The following is a 25,092-nucleotide window of genomic DNA, read 5'->3' as shown; positions in this document are numbered from 1 at the left end:
CTGCCCACCCACCGGAGCCCTCCCTCCTGTGCCCATGAGTACCACTGTGCGGTCCTGAACCGCTACGGGCAGCTGGTGTGAGCCGGTGGGCCCCGGGGCAGCTGGCGAGTAAGTACCCAGGCTGCTCCTGGGGGTGGGGACGGGAGTGCACGGGGCACCCACAGAGGGCGTCAGTGGGGCACAGCACTGCCCAAGGCGGGCCTGGGTACTAGCGCCCAGGGTACTTTCAGGGGCTTACAAAATTCCTAAATTTCAATTTCTTTAAAACCAGAAGAAAAAAGTGAATATAATCATGAACATATAATAATAAGTTCAGTCTGGATCATATTTGTTTTTATACCAACAGAATTTTAAAATAAAACTTTAAATGGTTTTTATGGAGGAGGGCAAGGTACTTATGGCCCACAAAAGTCATAGATGTGAGACTGTGGGGTTGCATGGTGACCAGGTGGAAGTGGCAGATGTGGGCACAGAGGAGGGCGTCGGGGCTATGGGACACAACTGCTGGGGGAGAGCCCTGGACCAGCTCTGAGGGTGCTCAGGTTGTTCCCTGGGTCTCCCCAGGTCTGTCCCACTTCCACCGACACCCCAAGTCTGTAGAGGTGGAACAGGGTGCAGTTGCCCGCCTCCAGTGCCTGATCCGGTGGGTGCCTGAGCCCTCCATTTCTTGGGAGCACAATGGCTTGGCCCTGCGAACTGCCGACCACCGGTGAGCACCAGCCAGTAGTGTGGTGGGCAGTGGGCTGAGAGCCAACTAGCAGGCTGTGGACCCCTGACTTCTACATCCTCAGGGTCACACTGCTGCGTGGTGGCATCCTGCGTATCACCAGCATGAGCCAGGCTGACATGGGCACCTACCACTGCATGACATGCAATGTGGTCAATACTTGCTACAGCCAGGATGCCCAGCTGATCCTGAGCAGTAAGCAAGGACCAGGGGACTCCCAGTGGGCCCTGGGCAGAGAAGAGAGTAGGACCCAGGAGTGGGTGTCGTTGATGCAACTGTATGCAGTGTGGACACTCTGAAGACAAACATTTGGAGCACCTACTACATGAGGCCCAGCGCTGCTTGGCAGAGTACAGCCATAAGCAAATTGAACAGGCTGGGGCAGCAAGGGCTTCCTGGAGCTTACAACCCAGTAGAGACGGAGGTGCTGCAAGAAACCAGGGCAGGGGCCTCGAACTCAGCCGTGGGCCACGGGCAAGGGATGGTCAGGGGCTTCAGGAGTGAGCAATACTATACTGGGCGTTGAAGGGTAGGGAGAGGGGCAGGAAGGTGGAAAGGGGGACATTTCTGGCATTTCCTTGTGTAAAAGCACAAGGGTGAGAATTGTGCAGTTTATGGAGGCAGTTCCATGTTGCTGGCCCTTAGAATGGGCAGGATTCAGGGTAACAAAGAAATGATGTAGAAAAGGTAGGCAAGGCCCATCACGAAAAGGAGTTTGGACTTGATCCAGCTTTAGAGTCGGGGCTCAGAGTCAGCCTGTGTCCCAGGTGCGAGCAAGTCTGTGTGTTTGCATGCATGTGCACGCGTGAACATGGCTGTGCATTTACATGCTTCGTCTGTGGGGTGAGAATGCACATAGGTTTGTAGGTGAGATGAAATATCGAGGACTTCCCCAAATACAGGCCAAGTGGGTGGGAGAGTTTTGCGCCCAAAGTGAGGGTCGCAGCACAGCCTGTGGGGCTGGTGCCTGGCAGTGTGCCCCCCCACCTCCCACAGCCTGAAGCCAAGCTACCACAGGTGTCCGTGGGGGGAGGCCTGCCTGATTCCTCCACTAGGGGGCCTCACAGCGCAGATAACTAGGGAACCTGGGACTGTACAAGATGCTCCCCACGGACTTGAAAAACATCTCTGACAAAATTTCACCAAAAGGTGTATAATTTTTGCATTGAAGACTGAAAAGCAAAGGGGAACTGTTGTGTCTCTGATCTGGAACTGATTTAGAAATGGAAAGCAAAGGGTAGGGTCAGGGGCTCCTTCCCCAGGGCAGGGGGAAGCCCCGGTGGGGGGGCCTCTGGCCTCCCACTTCCCCTTCCCATCAACCATCTGGGCTGGGAGGGCAGGATGCCACGCTTCCATGATGTGATCTGGCCAAATGTTGGGTAACCAGGGAGGGCACGATTGTCCATCCTGCTGCCCGTAGAGGCGGGGAAATGGACAGCCAGAGAGCTTCAGGCAGGACAAGGGGAGGAGCAGGAGCCTGTCAGGAGCAGAGGATGGACCAGTAACGGAGAGTTCACCATTTGCCTAGACAGCAGGAAAGGAGCTGGGGTCAGTGTAGGCTCTTCCCCAGGGACAGGAGCTGGGGACCAAGGCCCTAAACCATTCACTCCTAAGCACACGGCCCTCCGCCTTACCCTGGGATGGCCCGAGGGAGACCGAATTTCTCAGACTTTCAAGGAGCTCACAGCGGCAGGAAAGGCATGCAGTGAGTTGTCCAGTGCTTCCAAGACCAGGTATGAGTCCCTTTCCTGCCAGTCCCTCTGACATTGGACACATTACTCAACCTCTCTGACACTTGGTTTTTAACTTGGAGAAATAAAAGCACGTGCTTCCCAGGCTGTAGAGAGAATTAAGTGAAATAATGTGTGATGTGAGGACCTCAAGTACAATGCCTGGCATTTGGCGGGTGGGAGTGGATGTCAGCCAGTGAGGGCTGAAGGGTTGTTATACAGTCCAGGCTGTGCCACGGAAGTCTCACCAGGCAGAACAGAACCTCCTTGGCCAAGGCCAGGACATCCCAGGACAGTCCGTAGCCTATAGCTTTTAAGAGGCAAATTGGATTGCCTGGTCCAAAGTCAGTCGGTCTTCAGTATATGGTAGAAAGAAAAAAAGAGGGACAGGGAGAGAGAGAGAAGGAAGGAATAGGAAGGGAGGGGTGGGGGGACTACTCTAGGCCTTGAGGAGTATTTAAAGGTGTGTAAGACTTTATAACAGTTCTTGAGAAACTTCCATTTTAGAGACATAAAATTTTATCTGAGACCCTTCTAATAAAGGACCTTTATGACAGGGTCATAGATATGTTACCAAGTCTCATAAAATACAAAGTGGTGAAACAAAAATGGGGGTGACAGGCCAGACAGAAAAACAAAGGCCCGTTTTTCCCCATGTTCACAGCTGTCGTCCTGTGAGAGAATAGTGCCAGGCACACGGCAGCCCCCCAGCAGTGATTTGTTGAATAACCTAATAAAATGGGAGAGGGTGGCATAAAATGAAGATGCGGTTTAGACCCCAATAGCAGTGTATTTCAAGACACGTTTACATCCCTCCTGAGCAGTTGGGACACTGAGTTCCTAGGGGGACCTGCTTTCTTTCTGAGGGTCTCCTGCAGCTTGTGGGTGGCTCGGGGAAGGGACCTAGGCCCGCGGGGCAGGGGAGGCTCTCAGGGAAGGGGCGCCAGTTCCAGCTCTGACGCTGCTGTGGGCCTCCCCTGGGAGTACGTGTCAGGGAGCACGGGTGCACCCTTTCCTCTCCTTCCCACCAGTTTAACCTGGGGCCTGCCTAGTGGGTTAAAGCTTTCCCCCTGATAGTTACTGCCCCATGACCCTGGACAAGTCCTTGTTTTTATTTGTAAATTGGGAGTCAAACAGCAGCTGCTCAGTGCCGCTGTGAGCTCTGGTCACTGGAGGACCAGAAGTCTCAGGGAGGATTCTGGCTCCCAATCCCTCAACTTGCTGTTTCCGCCTTGCAGTGGGATCCCCGCGGCTGCTGCAGGAATCTGAGATCCTGTCTGGGCCTCAGAACCTGACGGTCACAGTGCACCAAATGGCAGTGCTGTAGTGCATCGCCACTGGCCGCCCGCAACCACCTGTCTCCTGGAGCCGTCTGGGTGTGCACCACCCGCCAGCGTCCCGGCCCCCTGGCCCTTGCCTCTTCCCAGCCCTGACCCGTCGCCTCCCTGCAGACGGCTGCTCCATCAGCGTGGAGGGCTTCCAGGTCCTGGGCACCAGGAACCTCATGATCTCTGACATGTCGGTCCAGCACTCGGGCGTCTATGTCTGAGCTGCCAACTGGCTAGGCACGCGTGTCCGGTGCACAGTGCAGGGCGTGCTGCTTATGCAGGGTGAGCCCCAAGGGCTGGGGCAGGGTAGGGTCCTGGGGCACCCCATCTCCCCTGTAGAAACCTGGATGGAGAGAGGGCAGGGGCAGGAGCAGACAGGAGGCGCCAATGGTGCCTTCTACCTGCTGTTGGCTGGCCAGCCCCACCCCCATTTGTCCAGCGGCCACAGTCCGTGTCCATGACTCCTGGCGGCAGCACCATCTCCACCTGTGCAGCCCAGGGAGTCCCTGAGCCCCGTCTGGTGTGGCTGAAGAATGGGAAGATGCTGAGTCCTGGGGATGACATTTGGCTGCCCCACAACAAAAGGTACCTGAGGGACGCATTCCCCTCCTCCCCCACCCACAATTCCACCCACCTATAAAAACACTCTCCACCTGTACTGACCAGCCCCCACACCCCCTGCGAGCACCCCATCACAGCAGCCCTCTGCCCCGCCTGCTCCTCTCTAGGTTATGCCCACACCCGGGGGTGTGTCCTGTCCCAGGGCAGGTCTGTGGGTCTCTGAGATAGGCAGGGGCCTGCAGCAGGGCAGGGGGCTTGGAGGGAAGGAGCCCCCAGCAGCTATGTCTTTCGCTAGCACACTGATGCTGGCAGGGGTCTCTGTCGAGGACAAGGCCATCTACCAATGTGTGGCAGAGAACAGCGTGGGCTCCAACCAGGCCAGCGCCCGCCTGGCTGTGACAGGGGACCCAGAGCCACCCCCTGCCCCCAGGGGCCGGTAGGCAGTAGGTCTCTCCACTTCTGCCATTTGAGTGTCCTGGGAACCATGGCCCTCCAACAGGGACATCATTGGCTACGTGTGTGGGAGGTAGGTGTGGCAGGGTGGACAGGCATCCCTGGCTCCAGCCCCCCTCTGCTCCTGCCCGGCCCGGGGGAGCTTCCTCTCGTTCTCCATGACCCCAGGCCTGTCTGGACTCTTGCTGGGCTTCTGGGTCTGTGGTTCTCTGGTGCCCCCTTATGCTCCTCAGCCCCTTTCGCACCCTTGGCCTTTCCCATCCCAGCTCCAACTTCTGCAGCCCCTTCCTTGCTTCCTTGGAGGCTTGGCTGGCCCAGTCTGGCACCAGGAAGAGTTTTGTGAGGGTGGGGTGTTCGAGGTGAGGGAGAGGGAGGCTGAGTCGCCGAGCTGCTCTGCTCCTCAGTGCCAGCCGGCCTAGAGTTCCAGGACGCTGTGGGCAAAGGCACCTCTGGGCATGTCTTCTCCAACCTGAAGCCTGCCACAGCTGCCTCCATCCACATGTGCGCCCACTCAGCAGAGGGTGCCAGCCAGGACTCTGCCTCCATCCATGCCTCCACCACAGGTGGTAGTGAGTGCCCACCTCCCCAGTCCTAGAGCCCCAGGCCTCAGGCAGGCAGGGCAGGGGCTGCTGACCAGCTCATCCCATTTCCTCTGCAGCCCCTACTGCCCTGGGCTTCTCCACCAAAGTGCTTAATGCTGCCTCCGTGCAGGCCTCCTGGGAGCTGCCACCCCAGCTGGGGTCCATCCAGGATTTCAAACTTTTCCACTGCAAGCTGCCAGCTACCCATTTTGAGGGGCCCCTGCTCCTGGCTAACAGTGTCAGCTCTTTCCTCTACACAATTCTGGATGAGGCCCTGGACCTTTTTGTGTTATCCCTGGGCCCCCCATCTCAGTGTGGTCTTGCCCTGGGCACTGAGCTTCCTGGCCCACAAAGGCCTGTTCCCTTCACAATCTCCTCCACACAGAGCCAGCTGCCTTCTATGAGATCAAGCTCCAGGCATTTAATGGCCACAGGGATGGTAACAGCAGTGCCCACCTCGTCTCTTTGTGTGATGTGCCGCTGGCCACCCCTGGTGAGTGGGGTCAGGGCAGGCCCCTCCCACAGGACCCATGGCTGTCAGTCTTCAGGGAGGTGAGGGCTGCACCTTGTCCCCATCCCGGTCCTCTGACAGAGGGCACTGTGTCCACAGAGTGCAAGCTTGGGTGCTCTTGCAGCCAGGATGCGAGCAGCTCGTTGCCTGGGGCTGTGGTGGCCATCCATGTGGGCCTGGCTGCCCTCATCATTTGCCTCCTGTGCCACCTCCTGGGCTGGAGACATAGGTAAGGGCCTGGCTGGCTTATGTGGAAAAATAGGAAGATAGTCTGCATTCCTGTGGCACAGGACCAAAGAGCAGGAAAGAGCCCTTGTCCATTACTAATCTGTTTAACAAATGAAGAGACTGAGGCAGAGAGGGAGCACCAGTTCTCAGCTGCGTGGCACCAGGAGTGGGAGACGGCGTTAAGGGCGGCATGAAGGGCAGAGAGCACTGGGGCTCCCGTGGCAGAGGACAGGTGGCGGAAGTGGGCCAGAGGCAGACTGAGCCTTCTGCGCCCAAGGAAGAGGCCCACCTCTACCCTGGGGGAGCGGGGCAAGGATGAAGGGCTGGGGCTCATGGGGCCGCCCCTCCCAGAGGGGAGCCCTAGACAGCTCATGGTGGTGATACTTGCCGGGCGGGCAGCCTCCTCTGCAGACGGGGGCCCAGAGAGTGCTGGGCAGTGCCTCACACTGCCTCGGACAGAGCTGGGTACCTCGAGGACAGGCTGAGTGGAGGGAAATGAGGGGAGACTGAACTTAGCACCCAGGTGAGGGATTCAAGTGAGGGGAGTGGGTGGTGTGCTTGGGGTCCTGCTGCCAAGGCCTGATCACCTCCTGCTCCCTTAGGTGACCATGGAGCAGCTGCCCTAGCCTAGAGCCCCCCAGGCTGGCTCCCTCCCAGACCCCATGTACTCTGGGCCCACCAAAGGATCTACCTCACCCATCGCTGTCACCCTGGAGTCAGGAAAGAACCAAAGGTCCCTCAGCCCCTCTCGGGGAGAGGCAAGCCTGACCGCAGGGAGACAGAAGCGGGTGAGGATTCTCTGCTCCTCCCTCCTCAAGAATGGGGGAGTCTGTGTCTTCCTCAACACATCAGATATCCTCAAACTAAACCAAGCTTGGCTGGGAGTTAGCCTCAACCTTGTTACTCCAGCCTTATAGCCCATCCAATATATTCTTTTGACCCAAATATGAACCTACCCAAAGATATATAGCTTTAAGGGTGCCCCCCAAAGGGAAGGGGCAAGGCAGGGCTCTCACCATCTCCAGCTCCACCAGGATCCCTAGCCTGAGAGCTCAGTTGGTCTCCTCACGCCCAAGCTGAGGCCTGGCCAGAGCACAGGCCCCGGGCATTCCCCGTGGTCCGCATGAGGAAATGGGTGTAGAGTTCCTTTCCCCTTGTCCCAACACCGTGAGTCCTGCCATCGGAGCTCACACGGGCTGCTTCTCTGGGCAACCAAATACCCATCTCCCCCTCTCCAGATTCTAAGCACTGGCCTCTTCTCAGGGGCCATCCCTCCCCATTTGAGTTTTATTTTTGAAGATGGTATTAGTCTAAGCTGGGGTTTGGTGGCCTTGAAGCCCCTGTAGAATGCACACAGAGGCTGTGGAGCACCCTAGCCATCTAGTCCTTCAATTCTAGGTGCCCAAAGATTGCCTCCTTCCCACTCCTGCCCTCTGCCAGCCTACGGCAGCCAATGCCCACATTCCTCCTCATCCAGCCCTACTTCACCCTAAAGCCAAAGCCCCAGCGCTCCCTCAATCAGTGTTTCCCTCCAGGGCTGTCCAGTATTGTGCCAGAAAGGGGGGAGGGTCCTGGAGGAAGGAAAACCCAGGGCTTAGGGGACCCCAAACACTGTCTCGTCTTTGCTCCTACAGAGTGAGGTTAGTAGCAATGACAAGACCCCAGCAAGGCTGGACCCTGCCTCTCCACCCCTGCTCCTTCTGCATAGGGGTAGAAGCATCTTTAGGAAATGGGGCAGGGGACCAATGGGTTAAGAATAGCCCCAAACTTCAAGTCCTTGAGGGAATGACATCCTCTTCTTTGAGAGAGTCTGGTCTCAGTGCTTTGTTGGAAATAAAAAATCAAAAGGAAAACAATGCATTAGGAGCTGGTTAATATTCTGGGTTAAAAGGAAAACTTGGGAGAGTGGGGTGTTGAGGAAGAGAGCACATCCGGTCTTCCTGGGGACGCTGCATTCAGGTAAGGAACCGTATCTGCAATTGTTTTGCTAAGAAAAGATCGCTGTGGGCTGTTGTAAGGTTCCCACCTGGAGAAAGTAACATGTTATAAAGGACTTGGTTCCTGGAGAACACAGCAATGTGATGGGCAGGGCCAACGTCAGATGGAGACTCCACCCTCTTCCTGACACCATCAGGTCATTAAATAGTGTCAGCAGCTTACAGAACACTGGGTCCACCTGAAGGTGAGGGGAACAGTGAGACACAATACAGGCAAGGGCTTTAAGTAATCATGACAACTGAAGAAAAGGGTACAAGCCAAAGGTGCCCCACGACCGATGGGAGTACAAGCCATAGCTCATCTCCAATTGCCCCACCAAACTGCCACTCCAACCCCCACCAGGACTAAAGGCACAAGCCACAGGAAAGTTTAGAAACCATTCCTTTCTTTATTAAACATAGCTTGCAAGTGATAAATATTACAAAGTTTTTTTTCTTTTAATCCTTTCTCCAAAAATTAGCTTATTTGAATCTGTCACTGCTGAAATGCTCAACAGCATCTGAAACAGATGGGAGTGTATTTGCCTTTTTGAAAACCAGTTTCTATTGGTCTTAGTTTTTTCATTTTAATTCCCAAACACAATGCAGAAAATTAGAATGAGTTAAAAAAAAAAAAAAGGAAACTTAAAAGAGAGTTGTGCAAAAGGGTCTTGTTCCCCTCCCACCCACCCCATTTAGAGGCCATTCCCCATCCCACCTCCCTGCTCCCCACCCCCCACCCCCAATCTCTCCTTCCACCCTCACCAGGGCTTCACCCATCATCCTGCATCCTCTCCAGGCTTTACCAGCCGAGAACCTAGAGTGTGGAGTGCTCAACCCAGGCTGTGGGGAAATTGGGCCCCTGAAGAAGACAGAGTGTGAGACATCTACCTTTAGGGGGTTCAGATGAGACCTGAGGGAAGGAGATAAGATGTGGACTATGTCTGAGCTCTCCTATTTTGTCTCCAAGATGGGGGAAGTTCCACATCCTAGAGCTCACAAAGGGACCTCAGATGACTAGAGGCATGAGGGGGAAGAAGTCACAGGTCTGACTGATGTCCTAGATACCACTCTACTGCCTTTCCAAACCAAAAGTAACAGCAGAGGCCGGGCAGCTCTCCAAGGGGCATTGCCACACACATAACCACTTTGTTTTTACCTGGTTTTTCAGCCCAACACTTACCTTCCTTACCTTGTCAAGTTCTGTTTTGTAGGTGAGGAAGGAAGCATAGAATTTTAAACTTGGTGGCCAGATGAATCTCCCTTGTTACTTCACAAGAAAACAGACCCAGAAAATTAATTCTGCCAAAGGTCACATGCAAATTGGGGGAAAGCATGGACTAGACCCCAGGTCTGGGAACTGTGCCGCCATCCCACCCCCTCGCCTCAGCCTGGACTAGGATCCCTAGCTTTCACAGTAGCCTAGCCTCATCCCGATTTACAAAGCCTAAGCTGTGTGCAGATGAAGGTGGCTCTCCCTAGGTGAGATTTTTTTTTAGAGTGAGTTGTTAAAATCCTTTCTATCATCCCCTGGCAATCCACCCTCAAGGCCCATGAAACTAGGTTTTTTTGGGGGGTATGGGGTGGGGGAAATCCCTTGCATAAGAAAGCTTGACACTGGATTTTGTTATATAGGTATATTGTATATATGCTGATGCAATCAGAGGAAAAAAAACAGTGCAAATACAATTACAATTCATAATAATACTTGGTTTCAATGCCCCCAGGAACTGCCCCATTCCTCGGCTACCTCCCAACCCCCAGCACTTCCCCACAGTATCAACCTAATGCTGGGGGGTAGGGAGGGTGGGCAGATTAGGGTAGGGAGTGGGCTCTGCCAAGGCAGTGCTGGTGACCCGGAGGGACTACTCCAGGGTGGGGAGGCAAGGCACAAATTAGGGGTGGGTGGTGGGGGAGGTGGCATCTCTAAGGAGGGATGGGGTTGGTTGGAGCAGCTGCCAGTCTCAGTGTGCTGGGCCCGGCCCACTCCTCTCCCCACCCTCCACAGCCCTGCCTCCCTGCCCCCTCCCCTTCCCCAGAAACCCTTTTGCACGGATCATACACAAACGGGCACATTACAAAATGACATAACACAGTTTCACAATATCCATGGCTAGGGCTTTTTTTTTCTTTTTCATTTTTTTTTTCTACACAATGTACAATTCCTTTTAAATGGATCAAGAAATAGCTTATATACACGAATGAGTCCTTGTTATAACATCTCGGCAGCAAATATCATAAGCTAATGAAGGTCTTGTTGGAGGGGAAGGGAGCCTAGGACTGGGACAGGGGGTGGAGTGTGGGGAGAAGGGTATACCTTCTGGCAGAGTGGGGAGAAAGGCGTGGTTGGGGAAAAGGAACAAAAGTAAAATACCAAGAAGCATCTTTACAAAGCAGTTCTAGAGCTAAGTCCTTTTAAGGGGAAGGAAAGGTAACCAAAGCAGGAAAACATTTATCTCTGTGTCTTAAAAAAAATTGTCTACCATACATACGTCCAAAAATGTGGAAAAATACTTATTCCAGGGATGGAGGAAGTCCAGATGCTGTGGTCAAGTGACAGAAAAAAAAAAAAGACAAATAAAGACCTCAGTCCCTCAGCTTTACCCAAGCCTTGCTGCTCACCCACCCATTTCAAGCTTCCAGGAAGTCAGTCACTGTCCATCAGCTACTACTCTTAGAGCCTCTGGGGACGGAGGGAGGAAGCCAAGCAGAACTAGTGGGATCCTCACTCTAGTATTATTACCCTGAGCTTCAGAGCTCCAGGGGTAGAGGGTGACTCTGAACAGAGCATGAGGCTTAGCGTCTACAGGGCCCAAGACCTGGGGATGGACAACAATAGACTTGGAGGGACACACAAGGCAATCAGTGATGAAAAAACGGAGAAATGAGGAAGACGGAAGGATGAGGGAGAGAGAAGAAAGGGCGGAGGTGGAAGGCTAATACTTTACCATGATTAGAGAAACCTCACCCCCATCACTAATCTCTGGGAAGGATATGAAAATGGAGGGGAGAGAGGTTAAGAAATCAAGCCTCAGTGATTGAGCAAAGGGTCGTGGAGCGATACTAGTCAACAAGCAGCCTCTGTAACTGACCCTGAGGGGCAAGAAGAGGGACGACGCACCCCTCCCCCATCACTTCAGCACCTTGGCAGGCACTCGACAGAACCACGGGCTTTCCTTCCCCATCGCCCCCGTCTCCACACATCTTACTTCCGAACTCCATTCTAAGGTGGCCTGGCTCCCAGGGAAGGGACTCAGCTCAGGGCAGGGACAGCCCCCAGCCAGACGGTATTGCACATTCTCTGTTCCTTACTTTTAATCTCAACTGACAAACTTGGGCACCTCGTACCTCTGAGCACCTCTGAGCTGCAGGAAGGGAGACGTAACAGAAATGGCACTTCATCATGGGGGGTGGGGGGAGAGGCTAGACAGACATGCCACAAGGCAAGATGACTTTTGTGAAAATACTAAAAAAAAACAAAAAACAAAAAACGCTTCCAATTTTGTGGAAGAGAGAAAAGCCAAACCAAACAATTTATCCAGTGCTTTCAAAGCACAGAGGGCAAAGAAAAGATGTAAGAATATATATTTATATATATATATATAATTTTAAAATAATCCCAGACCCAGTTCCATTAACCCCCCTCCCTCTCCCACACTTACAGTGAGGGGTACATTCCCCAGAAAAATACTTGAAATGACCCCATCACTACCTGTTTCTAGCATCTAACTTCCAGATCATTTCACCACTGGAGGAGCCCAGATACAGGCTGCATCTCTGCTCCCTTATTAAGTGCTCAATGATTTTGGGGGGAGGGAGTAAAGAAAAAAAGCCAGGAAGGCCCGTAGGGCCAATATAATCACCCACATTGGCTCTGGGATATGGGGCAGAGTTGGGGAAACAGCCTGATTCCAGCTCATTCTCCCACCCCATCCACAAACTCTGAGGAAGATGTGCAGTTTGTGTGTGTGTTAATTTTAAAAGTGCCTTCTTACTTTAAAATTTTAAAAAATAAAACTGTAGGAACTTCCCCAGGTGGCTTTCAAGGGTAAAAGGTTAAACTCCTCTTCACACCCCTCTGCTGAGAACCCCCTCCTCACACTCTGGCAGCTTCTAGAGCTGCAGAGGCAGGTGGGTGTACACTATGAGGAGAACAGAAACCTCTACCTTCAAGGAGCTTCCTTTACCTTAAAAGCAGCCTGGTCCTCTCCCTTCCCCCATGGTGTAGGCAAACGGGATGCTAATCTCCCCAGTCCCCAGAACAGCAACATTGCACAATTTAATTCATTCTCTACATTAGTAGAGCTTAAGAAAAAAATAAAACAAAAAAGTAAAATTAATAGAATATTTGGGGACAAAACACAGCTACTTTTATAGCACAGGTCCAAAGTTGGTTTTGCCACCAGTCATTTGGCTTTGAGCAGCTGGTTCTGGAGTCAGTGCAGCAGGGTCGGGGCAGGACTCCAGCCTCATCACCTCCCTGCTGGCACTCAGGGTGAAGGGAGAGACGAATGTGAGAGTCTCAACTGCAGGGAAAGAGCCCTTCTTCCTTCAAGACCATTTCCTCCTTTGACATTTCACTCACGCATGCCCATCCCAACTTCTGGGCCACCCAGCAAACTCAGGCTGGGAACAGCCATTCCCTGTGTTACAGATGGGGCTGCGGTTCCTGGGGGCAGATCAGGAGTTAAAAAAACAAAAACAAAAAAGAGGTGGGGGCAGGGGGGAATTTTACAAAGCAAGTAAGATGACACAATAATTTTGGGCTAGTTGACCTGGAATAGACTTCATGTCTCCACTGGGGTCAGGAAATAAGACCAATCTTATTTCCCTAGCAACCAGAAGGCCTGGACCTGGTCTCAGTCCTCCTTGGCTCAACATTATGCTCCTCATCATGCCCCCTTCTCCCCTTCTCTATGGGTCAATTCCAGGGTGGTTAAGTTTTAAAGCTTCCCTCCAGGCTCCTTTCCCTCATTCTTAAGAGCCCAACTTCAATACCGAACACTGCCTCCCAAACTGTGCAGCCCAGAGACACCCACAGCTGTGTGCTACTCCTTGCTCGATGCCACCACCTCCCCCCACATCTGGGTTAAGTGCATTAAAAACTTCTGCCCCTAACGCTCCCAGTCCTGTCCTACTTAGCAGTTGGGGACCCTACTGCAATGCTCCTATCATTTAAGTGAATGTCATTTGTGTTTACAAAAAAATAGACAAAAGAAAAGCAAAAAAGAAAAATACTGGGGGATAATAAAAAGGCTTAACCGTCCACTGAACAAAGGGAGGACACACATCATTAAAATGATAATAATAATTACAGCATAAAAACAAACTTTAGAAACACATGTCAGAGGGCTTAGATTTCTCTCCAGGACCTCATTCTGACCTCTATCAGAAGCGAAGATCCACCTCACTGTTAAAGGAAAACGAGAGAAGACAGAGCAGCAGAAGAGATCGCAGCAGTGTGAAATAAAGGGGAGGTGGCGGGGCAGGGCATGTGTTTTCCTGGTGATTTCTGTTTTTTGTCTTCTGTTCTCTGTTTTATTTTCCGTGTATGGTAGGCACCAGTACAGGCACTGCATGCGACGGAAGTGGGGGCACTGGGAGAGAAGGGGGTAAAGGATTTAAGGTTGGGTCAGTAGAAGTGGGACAGGCGTTATTTCTGTCCACTGATGGACTGCGATATAGACCGGGGAGGAATCATGTCTAAAAGGTATTCCCGCTGTCGGTCTGCCAGACTGGGGGCTTTGTGTCCTCCGATGCCAGTGTTCAAGTATGCAATGTTGACACCTAGACCCAGGAGACAAAAGTGAGGGAAGATATTAAAAGGAGTAAATGATACCTTCTTCTGCAATACCCTGGGGCTACAGAGCTGGAGATGAGTGGAGACATTAGAAGCTGCCCCCACATTTCTAGACTCAGTTAAGCTTTATTTCAATAGTAACTACCCTTTGTTCCCAAGCTTTAGGGAAAGAGGTCCCCCTGAAACTTCAGTCCTATCAAGAATAATGAACATGGTCTTGACAGTATACGTAAGTGAGAGAAAACAGTGGTGAGAGGAAAATAATAAAGACACAATAATGAAATCATTGAATCTGCTTTAGTTTCAGGGCGACTGACTGTGGAAAAACATCTCTGGATTATTCAAACAGGGTTAGGACAGTGACTCTGCTGTTCTGGCCAAAAGAGGTCAATAACCACATGCCTACCAAAGGCACATCAAACATTACATTTATAATAGCAGGGACTGTGTCATTTGCACCACCAAAAAAATCCTAGGGCACTGTGCCTGGCATGTATTATAAATTTAGCAAACATTTCAAGTAACAAAACAGTGAAGGGAGCAGAACCTAAGAAAGAGCAGAAAACAAGAGAAGAAACAACTCACCTAAAGGGGCTGCTAAAGAACTGTGTACTACTAGTTGATCCATGAAAAAGGTTTTCAGATCAACCCTTCTTACCTGGCATGCCAAGGAGGCCACCTGGCACAGACAGCTGGGGTGCCTGTGCAAAGTTGGAAAGCATGGAACGGGCAGATGTGGGTATGCCCCGCTGGAGGCTGCTCTGTGGCTGTGGAGCCTGCAACAATGAGGAGACAGCTGATCACAATTCCGCCTCGATGGAAAGTTTAAAGGGGAGATAAGGATATGGGAGATAAGGATATGGGAGTATAGAAGAGTGGTATGATCTCCCGCAGAAGAGAAATCAAGGTGTGTTGAGTGGCTGACAGGTCCTCAAGAGAAATCCTCACCTGCCGAAGGGTATGATGTCTCATTATGGTCTCTTGTTTGCTGACACTGGACACAGCTGGAGCCGTAGTTGGGGAGAGGGCTGCCTGCTGCTGTAATCGCTGTTCAATTTCCTGTTGGGAGTCATCAGGTCAAGTTGGGCAGGACAGCGCCCAATTCCCTAACCAGAAGACCTAGAGGCCTTCTTATCTCTAATGTTGCCAGCTAGTTGGAGGGATATGGAAAAGGCAGAAGAGTCTGGTGGGGTAGGTGCAGTGAGATCTCTGGGTACAAGCAGCCAGCATGCTTCACTGATTAAGGGATCCCTCTCACAAGGGAAGCTGGCTCTCAGAAGTTGGCAGGAGAGATCTGGGTGGTGGTGATGAGCTGACTGATGTAATTAAGGCTCAAAAATTACTGAGGTTTTATTTTTGGCTCCTGTCTACACATTTTCCAGAAGGTCCATGATGCTACCCAAAGGGCTCTGATGGGTGGTGGAGTGCAAAATGGGATAAAGGAAAAGGACCTGAGCTTCCTACACAGCTTCTATTCTCCAAGATAGTCTCTTTCTATTAATACTATGTAGTTGTTCACACACTATCACCACTAATCTTCACTGAGCTACTTTATAACTTACTCTTTACTTTGTGTTTTCTTTGTCAAATGTAGACTGCAGAAAATTATTTCTCTCAAAGAGATTTCTAGTACAAATATAAATTCCTCCCACCAAAATCTATTTGTTTGAGGAGGAAATAAAATCAGGAATAGAAGAATTTCTTTGGTGCTATTAGGGAAAGCCGAGTCTCAAGCCTTCTGTTCCTTTCCCTTAAGCTCAGCCATTGTATGTCACTATACTCTTACCCAATCAGAAATAATCAGACAGGAATGGGAAACACAGCAAGGTTAGGAGGATAAAAAGGGAACCCAGGCCTGCACATTCTAGGAACCTAGATCCAGAAACCTAGATCACCAGGACTGTGGGACCACATAGACAACTCCCCTAAACTAGAAGGAACTGCCTTTTGGGAAAACCCAACCTGGGCAGGCAGTTAGTGAGCAATCAGGATTCTTACCTGTTCCTGCTGTAGGGCTTTAACAAAAGCGTTCTTCAGTCGGTTGGTGTGTTCAGCTTTTAGAGCCTTCTTCTGGTTGGAGGTCATACATTGCTCACATAGAATCTTACCATTCTTCTCTTGTTTCCAGTGAGGGGTGAAATCTGTGCGGCACTGGGCACAAACAAAGGGTTCAACCCGCAGAAGTGAGGCACAGCTTTTGCCTAGACGCCAACAAAAAGAACGATCAGTGGTTTCACATTTCCTCCCTATCTTTTCTATCTCCCTTTATCAAATAAAGCCTTTTTCAGGGGTTTATTCTGTTGAATTAAGAAAAAAGACTCTACAAAAAGAATACAATTTATAACATACTGCTGTTTCATTTGATTGTAACATCACTTAGGGAATTAAGATAGTACCATCCCCATTTACAAATGAAGGAACTACATCTAAGAAACACAGCTCCTAAATGACAAAGCTATGACAAGAAACCGAGTTTTCTGATTCCCTATTATATTACAGTGAGAAGAAAACGTGTCACTTCAGAGTCAAGGGACTCCACCTAGCCAAGCCAATACTTTTGTTCTCTTTACCTCAAGTCAACATAGCATCTCTTTACCTCAGACTGCACTTATCCTTGTCATCTACACTTACAATTTTTGGTTATCAGTGTCTGACTTTTTCATTTTGTGATCTATTTACAGTCAGTACTGAGCCCTTGAGGCAATTCTCCTCTACCTTCAGGTGTTCCCCTAAGTCCGTATGTTTGGAAATTCAGACTTAATAACTTCTGTTATTACACACTGTACAGTGTTAAAACATTATAGTCTGGATTAGTGTTGGTTTACAGCCTTTATGTGGTATAGTTATCTATATCAGAATGTCTATTTTCCTAACTATAAGTACTCCTATGGCAGGGAATGAATATAATAATGCAGGACAATGCCCCATAAACACTGACATTAAAAATAGGTCTAAAATAAACTAAATAAATAAGTGTTCTAGGCATCAAATCAAGTTATGATGCATCATGCTAGGCACCGTTTCAAAGAACTGAACAATATACTGTGAGAAGTATGTTTAATACATGAAATGCACAATACAAATATTAAACCTAAAATATAAAGACACACAAAAAGCTTTCCTGAAGTTGCTCCCAAACAGCCTCTGAGTAAGAGATGGGAGGCAGTTCAGCAACAGCAAAGAAATATTTAATATTACACAGCAGCTTGTGATACTTGGTCATGTCAGTCACACCTGGTGATTTTTGCTTAGATTAAAAACTGAGGAGAAGAAACAGCCTTACCCTGGCTATCGATGACACTCTGCACGACTTCTTCCAAGCCTACCATATAGATGAACTCGCTATTGGCTGCACTAGGCAGAAAGTGAAGCAAGGGAGCAGGAGGTTTAGGGGGTGGAATCTCCAGCAGTGTCTTTTCCAGCTGTTTGCGAAGAGCCAATTTGGCTGCAGCCTGTGAATTGGCAGCTTCGGTCATGGCGCTGGGACTAGGAAGTGGTGAGGACACTCTGTTCACAGTGCCTGGCTGGATGTGGGAAGCAAGGTTCATATAGATGGCAGAGGATGTCGTGCGCTGACAGGGGACAGAAGAACTTGATTGCTGAAATAGATTCAGTATAGGGGTCAGTGATGGTATATGAGAGAAAGGACCAATTTTTCCTTTCATGGCAGAGAACACCAGTCTGGACTACTTAGCATCCATGAAACTCAAAGACCCAGACATGTCCAACCTCTTTACTGAGAAAGAACGCTGGAACACAGAAAAGGAGAATAATAGTGGCTATGAGCTAAAAGTGTTAAGAGAAAAATAAAGATTGGGGATACTTTCTGTCATACATTCTTATTCCCTAGATCCCTCTCTTTCTTCTAGATAGATTTTAGCTTACTGCTGCTCTGTTGTATAACCTCTTTTCTACTACTATTTTTACATAATTCAACGCTTCTACTTTTGGGACTGCTGTCAATTTAAGGTACCCCAGAATTACCTTGTTGTCCTAGAATTTGTCTATGTCTACTATGTCTAAGAGTTTATAATCTATGATCCTTTCAATAGGGAAAGAAAATAAAAGTATTTCTCTGTTTCTGCATTAGGGCTCTCTCTTACCGGTTGGTAATTGATGGTAGGATTCATATTAGGTGTTGTGGTGCGTACAAGGCCAGGCTTAGGTGGGCCCCGCTGACCCTGTAGCTGGGCTGGGTTTGGTGCAATAACACGTTGAGACATCAACATGTGTGGGAGGGTGGTATTGGTTGCTGAACGGATGACACTGTGACCCTGAAAGGGAAGAAGAAGAAAAAAAGAACTAGTCATAGGCAGTAAAATGCCCCACAAAATACTAAAGAGAAAGCATCGTCTATAATACACAGCTGAGTATATTACACAGCTCAGTGGAAACACAGAAACACAGCTGACTTGGTAATTTTTTCTAATGATCTATGGACAAATCTATCATCAGTGGAAACCCTGATTAGTAGCTAGGAATTTCCTGGCCTTTATGGTGTAAGTTAACCTTATATGGAAAAGGACTAAGTTGGAAGACTCTAGAGAAGAATTACAGTGGAAAGATGAGGGTTATTCATTTTTTACTACAGACTAAATCATGCCATAAAGGACCAACCAGAGTATCTGTAGTAATAACACCTCTAATCATGGCCAGATGCTTCTATAACAGTCACAAAAGCCCCAAAACACACAGAGGATAAACAGGGTCCTCTGACACTAAGATCCCACTATCAGTCACATACCTGTAATGTTCTCAAATTCTGAGGTTCAACCCCTTGGGCTCCAGGTCGGGAGGGAAGCTTAGATAGGCCCTGCTGTCCCACATGGGCAGGAGATGGCTGAACAATGGATGCTGCATTCTGTACAACAGGAGTCTGGGAGAGAAAAGAGAAAGTAAGACAGGGAAAGGAAAGCTAATAATCAGAGGTAGAAACCTGGTGTACTTCTATACTTTTACAATTCTTTGTCAGTGTGACATGTCTATTAACCAAGAGGAAAAATGAGAAAAATGGAATAAAGATTTTAAGGTCTAAGATTAAAAAATATCACTATTCCTAGAGACTAAAAACCCTGGAACAAGAGAAGAATGGGTCTCCCAGCTGAACACACCTAAGGCAGCTCACTCTCAAATCCATCCTTCTGTCCCTTCCCCCAGTCCTTTATTCCCAGGGCACACTACCTTCTGGACCACATTCTCCTTCTGTAGCTGACTCTGTCTCAGTTTCTTTAACAGCACCAGGCGGGCTTCTTCCAATCGCAGTTCGTCCCTCAGCTGCTTGATGAGCTGCTGACGCTCCTCGATGCCTTTGCCCTAAGGGGACACACAGACTGTCAGCTATAGTAGTAGCAGGAACCAAGAGTCCATTCCTGCAAGATGACCTCTTCTTTCAGGTCTGAAACCTTCACGTTCCATAAGAAGCAGGAGTGATGATGAGATTATCATCTTTCTGTCCTCGGGGTCTGGCACAGTGCCTGGTATTCAATAGTTACTCAAAAAATGCTTACAGAATGAAAGGAGAGACCATATATAAATGCTAATTAACTTGATTCCTGGCAAAATATAAGAATGGCCAAAGGGAGACATTACTTACCTTTAAAAAATAGTGTTTCTAAACCCTTTAAAGCCATGTTTTCTCTAGATAAACATAAAAACTTAGGAATCCTCCATATTCTGAGTCCCAGGATAAAGTGTCGAAGGTATCCTGCCAGCCAGGACTTTATGTGACTTGAATTATGAAGTTTTATCTTCATTTTCCAAAGATATATCATAGTGATTATGCTTTTTCAAACTATCTTCTCCACTTGATTCTAACAGTTCAAAGAGGGACTGAGGTTGAGAATCACTTATAAAGCTTAAATCTTATAAAGGTAGTTATTTAGATCCAAAAAATAAACTGTAAAAAAAGCAGAACTGGGACTCTTAGAGAATTAAAAAGAATAGGAGGAGCAAAAAATGAAGAAAGAAATATTTCTTTTTTTTACCTTAAACATCTCTAAGTTGGCTGCTTTGAGTCTTTCTTCCATTCGGGAGCTGGAACGGGGACTGGAAGCCTCATTATCAGACAAAACAATGATGTCTGGGGAGGGAGTTAGCCTTCCCCGGTCTGGCTCACTGGACAAAAAAAAAGGAAAAATTAAGGTATTTCCAACAGTGAAGTTCATAGAAAAGTTAAGAAAACTTCTTTGCTACAGTGAACAAAAAAATCCAAGGGAACTTATTTAGGTCTGCCCCAGTTCACCCAGGGGAAGACAGAGACACTCAAATTCCAGGATAGTGAAGACACCAAGATTTTAAGTGATGATAAAACCTCAGTAGAAGTACTTTTCCCATCTCAATTCCTTACAGAGGATGCATGAACAGACACAAAGACTCTTGACTGGCTTTAGAAGTGGGAGTAAGAGATACTGTTCTTGTCACACTGATTTCCATCAAAATTCTAAATGTTTTCCCTGTATCTCACTCTCCTATGGGTTGCCTTGTTAGTTATTTAGAGGTCCAAGAAGGAAAAAGCCAGTTTGAAATGGGGAAGAAGGGCTAAGGTAGCTGCGCCTATCTGGCCACCCTAGGTATAGACGGTATGTTGCTAAGGAGGCAGCTCATTATACTGATAAAAACATGCTCCTAGCTACATGAGGATTTAAAAGAAGGAAGTCATGTGACAATTCCAATGAGAGTCCATCCTGTCAAAAGTTAAGGCAAAAGTTCTTCTCATGGTGGGGAGAAAAAGAGTTGAGGCAAAAGAAGATACTGTTGTCAGTGACTTGAAGGAATGGACAGTGCCAAGTATAATGTCTATAGCTTTCTGGAGAATTGACACTCCAGAACTAAATATATGGAATTTGTATCTACTTGCCAGAGTTCTACTTAGCATCTTTCCTTAGAAAGAAACTGTCTAGAATTGACTCTGAAATCTAAATCTTCCATACTGGCTCCCCTATTCCCAATCCTATTAGACAACTCTAGCTTTGGTCTTGTTTCTTGTTTCTCTAAAAATGGCACTCACTGAGTAAGACCTGGTTAGCAAGAATCCTGGAATTCCAATTGCTTTAGGTTTCCAAATCAATGACCATATCTTCTAGCTATCCTCTAACCTCTTAACTCAAAGATTATCTTTCCTACTTACCTGAACTCTTCAGTGTAGTTATGAGTATATAGGTCTCAAGGAATGTGTTTTTAGGTCTTATTTAAACATGTAACTCAAACCCTTAACATCCACAGATCTTTACTTCTGAAAGCCTCTCTACCATTTCTCAGGGCCTCTCATCTCAGCTGCTGTTGGGATGTGGATGGCTTCTGGACAAGGCACCTAGATAGTTGAGATAGGCATTTCTCAATTTTAGTAACTAATGTTGAGTTACTAAAATCAACCAAATATAGCTAAGAAACTAGAATGGGGAATAGAGTGATAGAACTTTCTTGGGAACTATTAAAGTCTGTTCCAAACGCTCCATTAACCACTGGTGGGTCACAGACCCAGCAAGCTCAGAATGCAGGGTTATAGAAAAAGAAGCCACTAGAGGGAGGAAAAAACCTTCCATTCTCTAACCTTAAGTTCCTAGAGTAATGATTAGGCCTACATAAAAAGTTTGAATTTTTTGTGATTTTATCATTTCTGTATTATATTCCTTCACTACCCCCTACCTCCCACATCCCTAACCTAAGATGGGTGAACAGTTTTGAGGTCTGGTAGATTTCTACTCCTACTTGACTCTCCAGTGTTTATATCAATAGTCAGAAACTCTTTCTATTCTAGTCCTGGACGGATACATATATCACAGATTATTTCTAAGATAAGAAATTCTCCTTGCTCAAATGAGTGGTACCTACTGCTTAAGGGCTGGCCAGCAACAAGATAGGCAAAGACAATCCTGAATGGAAATTTTGGAATTGAGTGGCATTTATTAGGAAGTTGCAGCTGAGAATAATCCTAAATGATACTTTATTCCCAGATATAATCAGATCCACATTAGATATGTAGCACAGGTAAGGCAAAGCCCCAGTCAAGTTTCATTTCCTTGATTTTTTTTTTTTTTACTTTTGACCTGGGATTCTGGCTTCATTCCTTAAACTTTCCAGGGACAGAAATTATTTTGCTACTTTCCCAAACATATATATGATTTACAATATTTGGTGTTCTTAAGTATGAAACCCTACCTGTTAGATAATATAAAAAGCCAGACTTACTGCAGACATCACCTGTGACTCAGAACAGCAGGTTCCTAGGAGTTATAGAACTCCTAATCCTTATCCCAGTAGTAAAAACAACTAAAAAGGAAAGAAAATGCCATGTCTCTCTAGCATTCCAAAATATAAGCAGTACTGATTTCACACATACCTTATATCATAGACATCAAAACTTGCCCAACTGATGGCAAAGAAAAGTATTTAGGCAATTATGATATGCTATCGTGTCCAAAGCTCTTCCTTCTGCTTTTTAGTTCTTTTCTCCTTTCATCCACATCAAAGAAACCACTGTTCTCCTTTCTGAACAATCTATCAATCTTGTTTGTTCTTATAAAAAAATTTGGGGCTAAGAAAATAGCTTTCAGTATATTTGGTGAAAGGGAAGAAGAGAAACAGAGGTCAATAGGGCCTATTCTTCCAGTAGAACAGGGGTCTAGATGGTTTATTTTACATCAAGCCTCTTTTCCTGGGGACAGTTAAAAATACTTTCCAGTTTCAAAAGTTCACCTCTGTAAAATAAAATGAAATACAATGAAAACCTATATGTTAACAAGCTGGAAAACCTAGAAGAAATGGACAACTTCCTAGAAAAATACAACCTTCCAAGACTGACCAAGGAAGAAACAGAAAATCTAAACAAATCAATTACCAGCAAAGAAATTGAAGCGGTAATCAAAAATCTACCCAAGAACAAAACCTTGGGCCAGATGGATTTACCTCGGAATTTTATCAGACATACAGAGAAGATGTAACACCCATTCTCCTTAAAGTTTTCCAAAAAATAGAAGAGGAGGGAATACTCCCAAACTCATTCTATGAAGCCAACATCACCCTAATACCAAAACCAGGCAAAGACCCCACCAAAAAAGAAAATTACAGACCAATATCACTGATGAACATAGATGCAAAAATACTCAATAAAATATTAGCAAACCGAATTAAAAAATACATCAAAAGGATCATACACCATGACCAAGTGGGTTTCATCCCAGGGATGCAAGGATAGTACAACATTCGAAAATTCATCAACATCATCCACCACATAAATAAAAAGGACAAAAACCACATGAACATCTCCATAGATGCTGAAAGAGCACTCGACAAAATTCAACATCCATTCATGATAAAAACTCTCAACAAAATAGGCATAGAGGGCAAGTACTTCAACATAATAAAGGTCATCATATATGATAAACCCACAGCCAACATCATGCTGAACAGCGAGAAGCTGAAAGCTTTTCCTTCCTCTGAGATCAGGTACAAGACAGGGATGCCCACTCTCCCCACTGTTATTCAACATAGGACTGGAGGTCCTAGCCACGGCAATTAGACAAAACAAAGAAATACAAGGAATCCAGATTGGTAAAGAAGAAGTTAAACTGTCACTATTTGCAGATGACATGATATTGTACATAAAAAACCCTAAAGACTCCACTCCAAAACTACTAGAACTGATATCGGAATACAGCAAAGTTACAGGATACAAAATTAACACACAGAAATCTGTAGCTTTCCTATACACTAACAATGAACTAATAATAGAAAGAGAAATCAGGAAAATAATTCCATTCACAATTGTATCAAAAAGAATAAAATACCTAGGAATAAACCTAACCAAGGAAGTGAAAGACCTATACCCTGAAAACTACAAGACACTCTCTTAAGAGAAATTAAAGAGGACAGTAATAAATGGAAACTCATCCCATGCTCTTGGCTAGGAAGAATTAATATCGTCAAAATGGCCATCCTGCCCAAAGCTATATACAGATTTGATGCAATCCCTATCAAATTACCAACAGCATTCTTCAACAAACTGGAACAAATAGTTCTAAAATTCATATGGAAACACCAAAGACTCCGAATAGCCAAAGCAATCCTGAGAAGGAAGAATGAAGTGGGGGGGATCTCACTCCCCAACTTCAAGCTCTACTACAAAGCCACAGTGATCAAGACAATTTGGTACTGGCACAAGAACAGAGTCACAGACCAGTGGAACAGAATGAAGACTCCAGACATTAACCCAAACATGTATGGCCAATTAATATACGATAAAGGAGCCATGGACATACAATGGGGAAACGACAGTCTCTTCAACAGATGGTGCTGGCAAAACTGGACAGCTACATCTAAGAGAATGAAACTGGATCACTGTCTAACCCCATACACAAAACTAAATTCAAAATGGATCAAAGACCTGAATGTAAGTCATGAAACCATAAAACTCTTAGAAAAAAACATAGGCAAAAATCTCTTGGACATAAACATGAGTGACTTCTTCATGAATATATCTCCCCGGGCAAGGAAAACAAAAGCAAAAATGAACAAGTGGGACTATATCAAGCTGAAAAGCTTCTGTACAGCAAAGGACACCATCAATAGAACAAAAAGGTACCCTACAGTATGGGAGAATATATTCGTAAATGACAGATCCGATAAAGGATTGACATCCAAAATATATAAAGAGCTCACGCACCTCAACAAACAAAAAGCAAATAATCCAATTAAAAAATGGGCAGAGGAGCTGAACAAACAGTTCTCCAAAGAAGAAATTCAGATGGCCAACAGACACATGAAAAGATGCTCCATATCGCTAGTTATCAGAGAAATGCAAATTAAAACCACAATGAGATATCACCTCACACCAGTAAGGATGGCTACCATCCAAAAGACAAACAACAACAAATGTTGGCGAGGTTGTGGAGAAAGGGGAACCCTCCTACACTGCTGGTGGGAATGTAAACTAGTTCAACCATTGTGGAAAGCAGTATGGAGGTTCCTCAAAAAGCTCAAAATAGAACTACCATTTGACCCAGGAATTCCACTTCTAGGAATTTACCCTAAGGATGCAGCAGCCCAAATTGAAAAAGACAGATGCACCCCTATGTTTATCGCTGCACTATTTACAATAACCAAGATACGGAAGCAACCTAAATGTCCATCAGTAGATGAATGGATAAAGAAAATGTGGTACATATACACAATGAAATATTATTCAGCCATAAGAAGACAA

General features: G+C 47.1%; 2 protein-coding genes across 4 annotated transcripts in view; one reads left to right on the top strand and one right to left on the bottom strand.

Annotated features, from left to right (window-relative positions):
• The first annotated feature begins 2,157 nt into the window (after positions 1–2,157).
• LOC108397240 (immunoglobulin superfamily DCC subclass member 3) lies at positions 2,158–8,233 on the top strand. Of its 2 annotated transcripts, none has more exons than XR_012125139.1 (6): positions 2,158–2,460; positions 3,696–4,067; positions 4,280–4,370; positions 4,642–5,873; positions 5,991–6,120; positions 6,722–8,233. XR_012125139.1 is itself a non-coding variant. In XM_037014143.2 (6 exons), the coding sequence occupies exons 3-6, from the start codon at positions 4,343–4,345 to the stop codon at positions 6,723–6,725; spliced, it is 270 nt and encodes an 89-aa protein (XP_036870038.1). In that variant the 5' UTR covers positions 2,158–2,460; positions 3,696–4,067; positions 4,280–4,342; the 3' UTR covers positions 6,726–8,233. The 2 variants fall into 2 exon arrangements, 1 of the variants encoding a protein (XP_036870038.1); XM_037014143.2 differs by having other exon boundaries at positions 5,766–5,873.
• A 1,484-nt stretch (positions 8,234–9,717) lies between these two features.
• The window catches only part of GATAD2B (GATA zinc finger domain containing 2B), a 117,053-nt gene continuing 101,678 nt past the window's right edge, over positions 9,718–25,092 (bottom strand). For both annotated transcript variants that reach the window (XM_037014337.2, XM_037014338.2), the window contains exons 3-11: positions 19,880–20,009; positions 19,077–19,208; positions 18,640–18,771; positions 17,999–18,169; positions 17,179–17,494; positions 15,894–16,096; positions 14,844–14,954; positions 14,554–14,671; positions 9,718–13,882 (exon numbers count right to left, since the gene is read on the bottom strand). In XM_037014337.2, coding sequence (XP_036870232.1) covers positions 13,749–13,882; positions 14,554–14,671; positions 14,844–14,954; positions 15,894–16,096; positions 17,179–17,494; positions 17,999–18,169; positions 18,640–18,771; positions 19,077–19,208; positions 19,880–20,009 — 1,447 coding nt within the window. In that variant the 3' untranslated portion in view covers positions 9,718–13,748. The remainder of the gene's footprint in view (positions 13,883–14,553; positions 14,672–14,843; positions 14,955–15,893; positions 16,097–17,178; positions 17,495–17,998; positions 18,170–18,639; positions 18,772–19,076; positions 19,209–19,879; positions 20,010–25,092) is intronic.

Source organism: Manis javanica, chromosome 14 (assembly GCF_040802235.1).
Source record: "Manis javanica isolate MJ-LG chromosome 14, MJ_LKY, whole genome shotgun sequence".
Taxonomy (NCBI): Eukaryota; Metazoa; Chordata; class Mammalia; order Pholidota; family Manidae; genus Manis; species Manis javanica.
The sequence above is the reverse complement of the archived record's forward strand: the minus strand, read 5'-3'. Positions and strand labels throughout refer to the sequence as shown.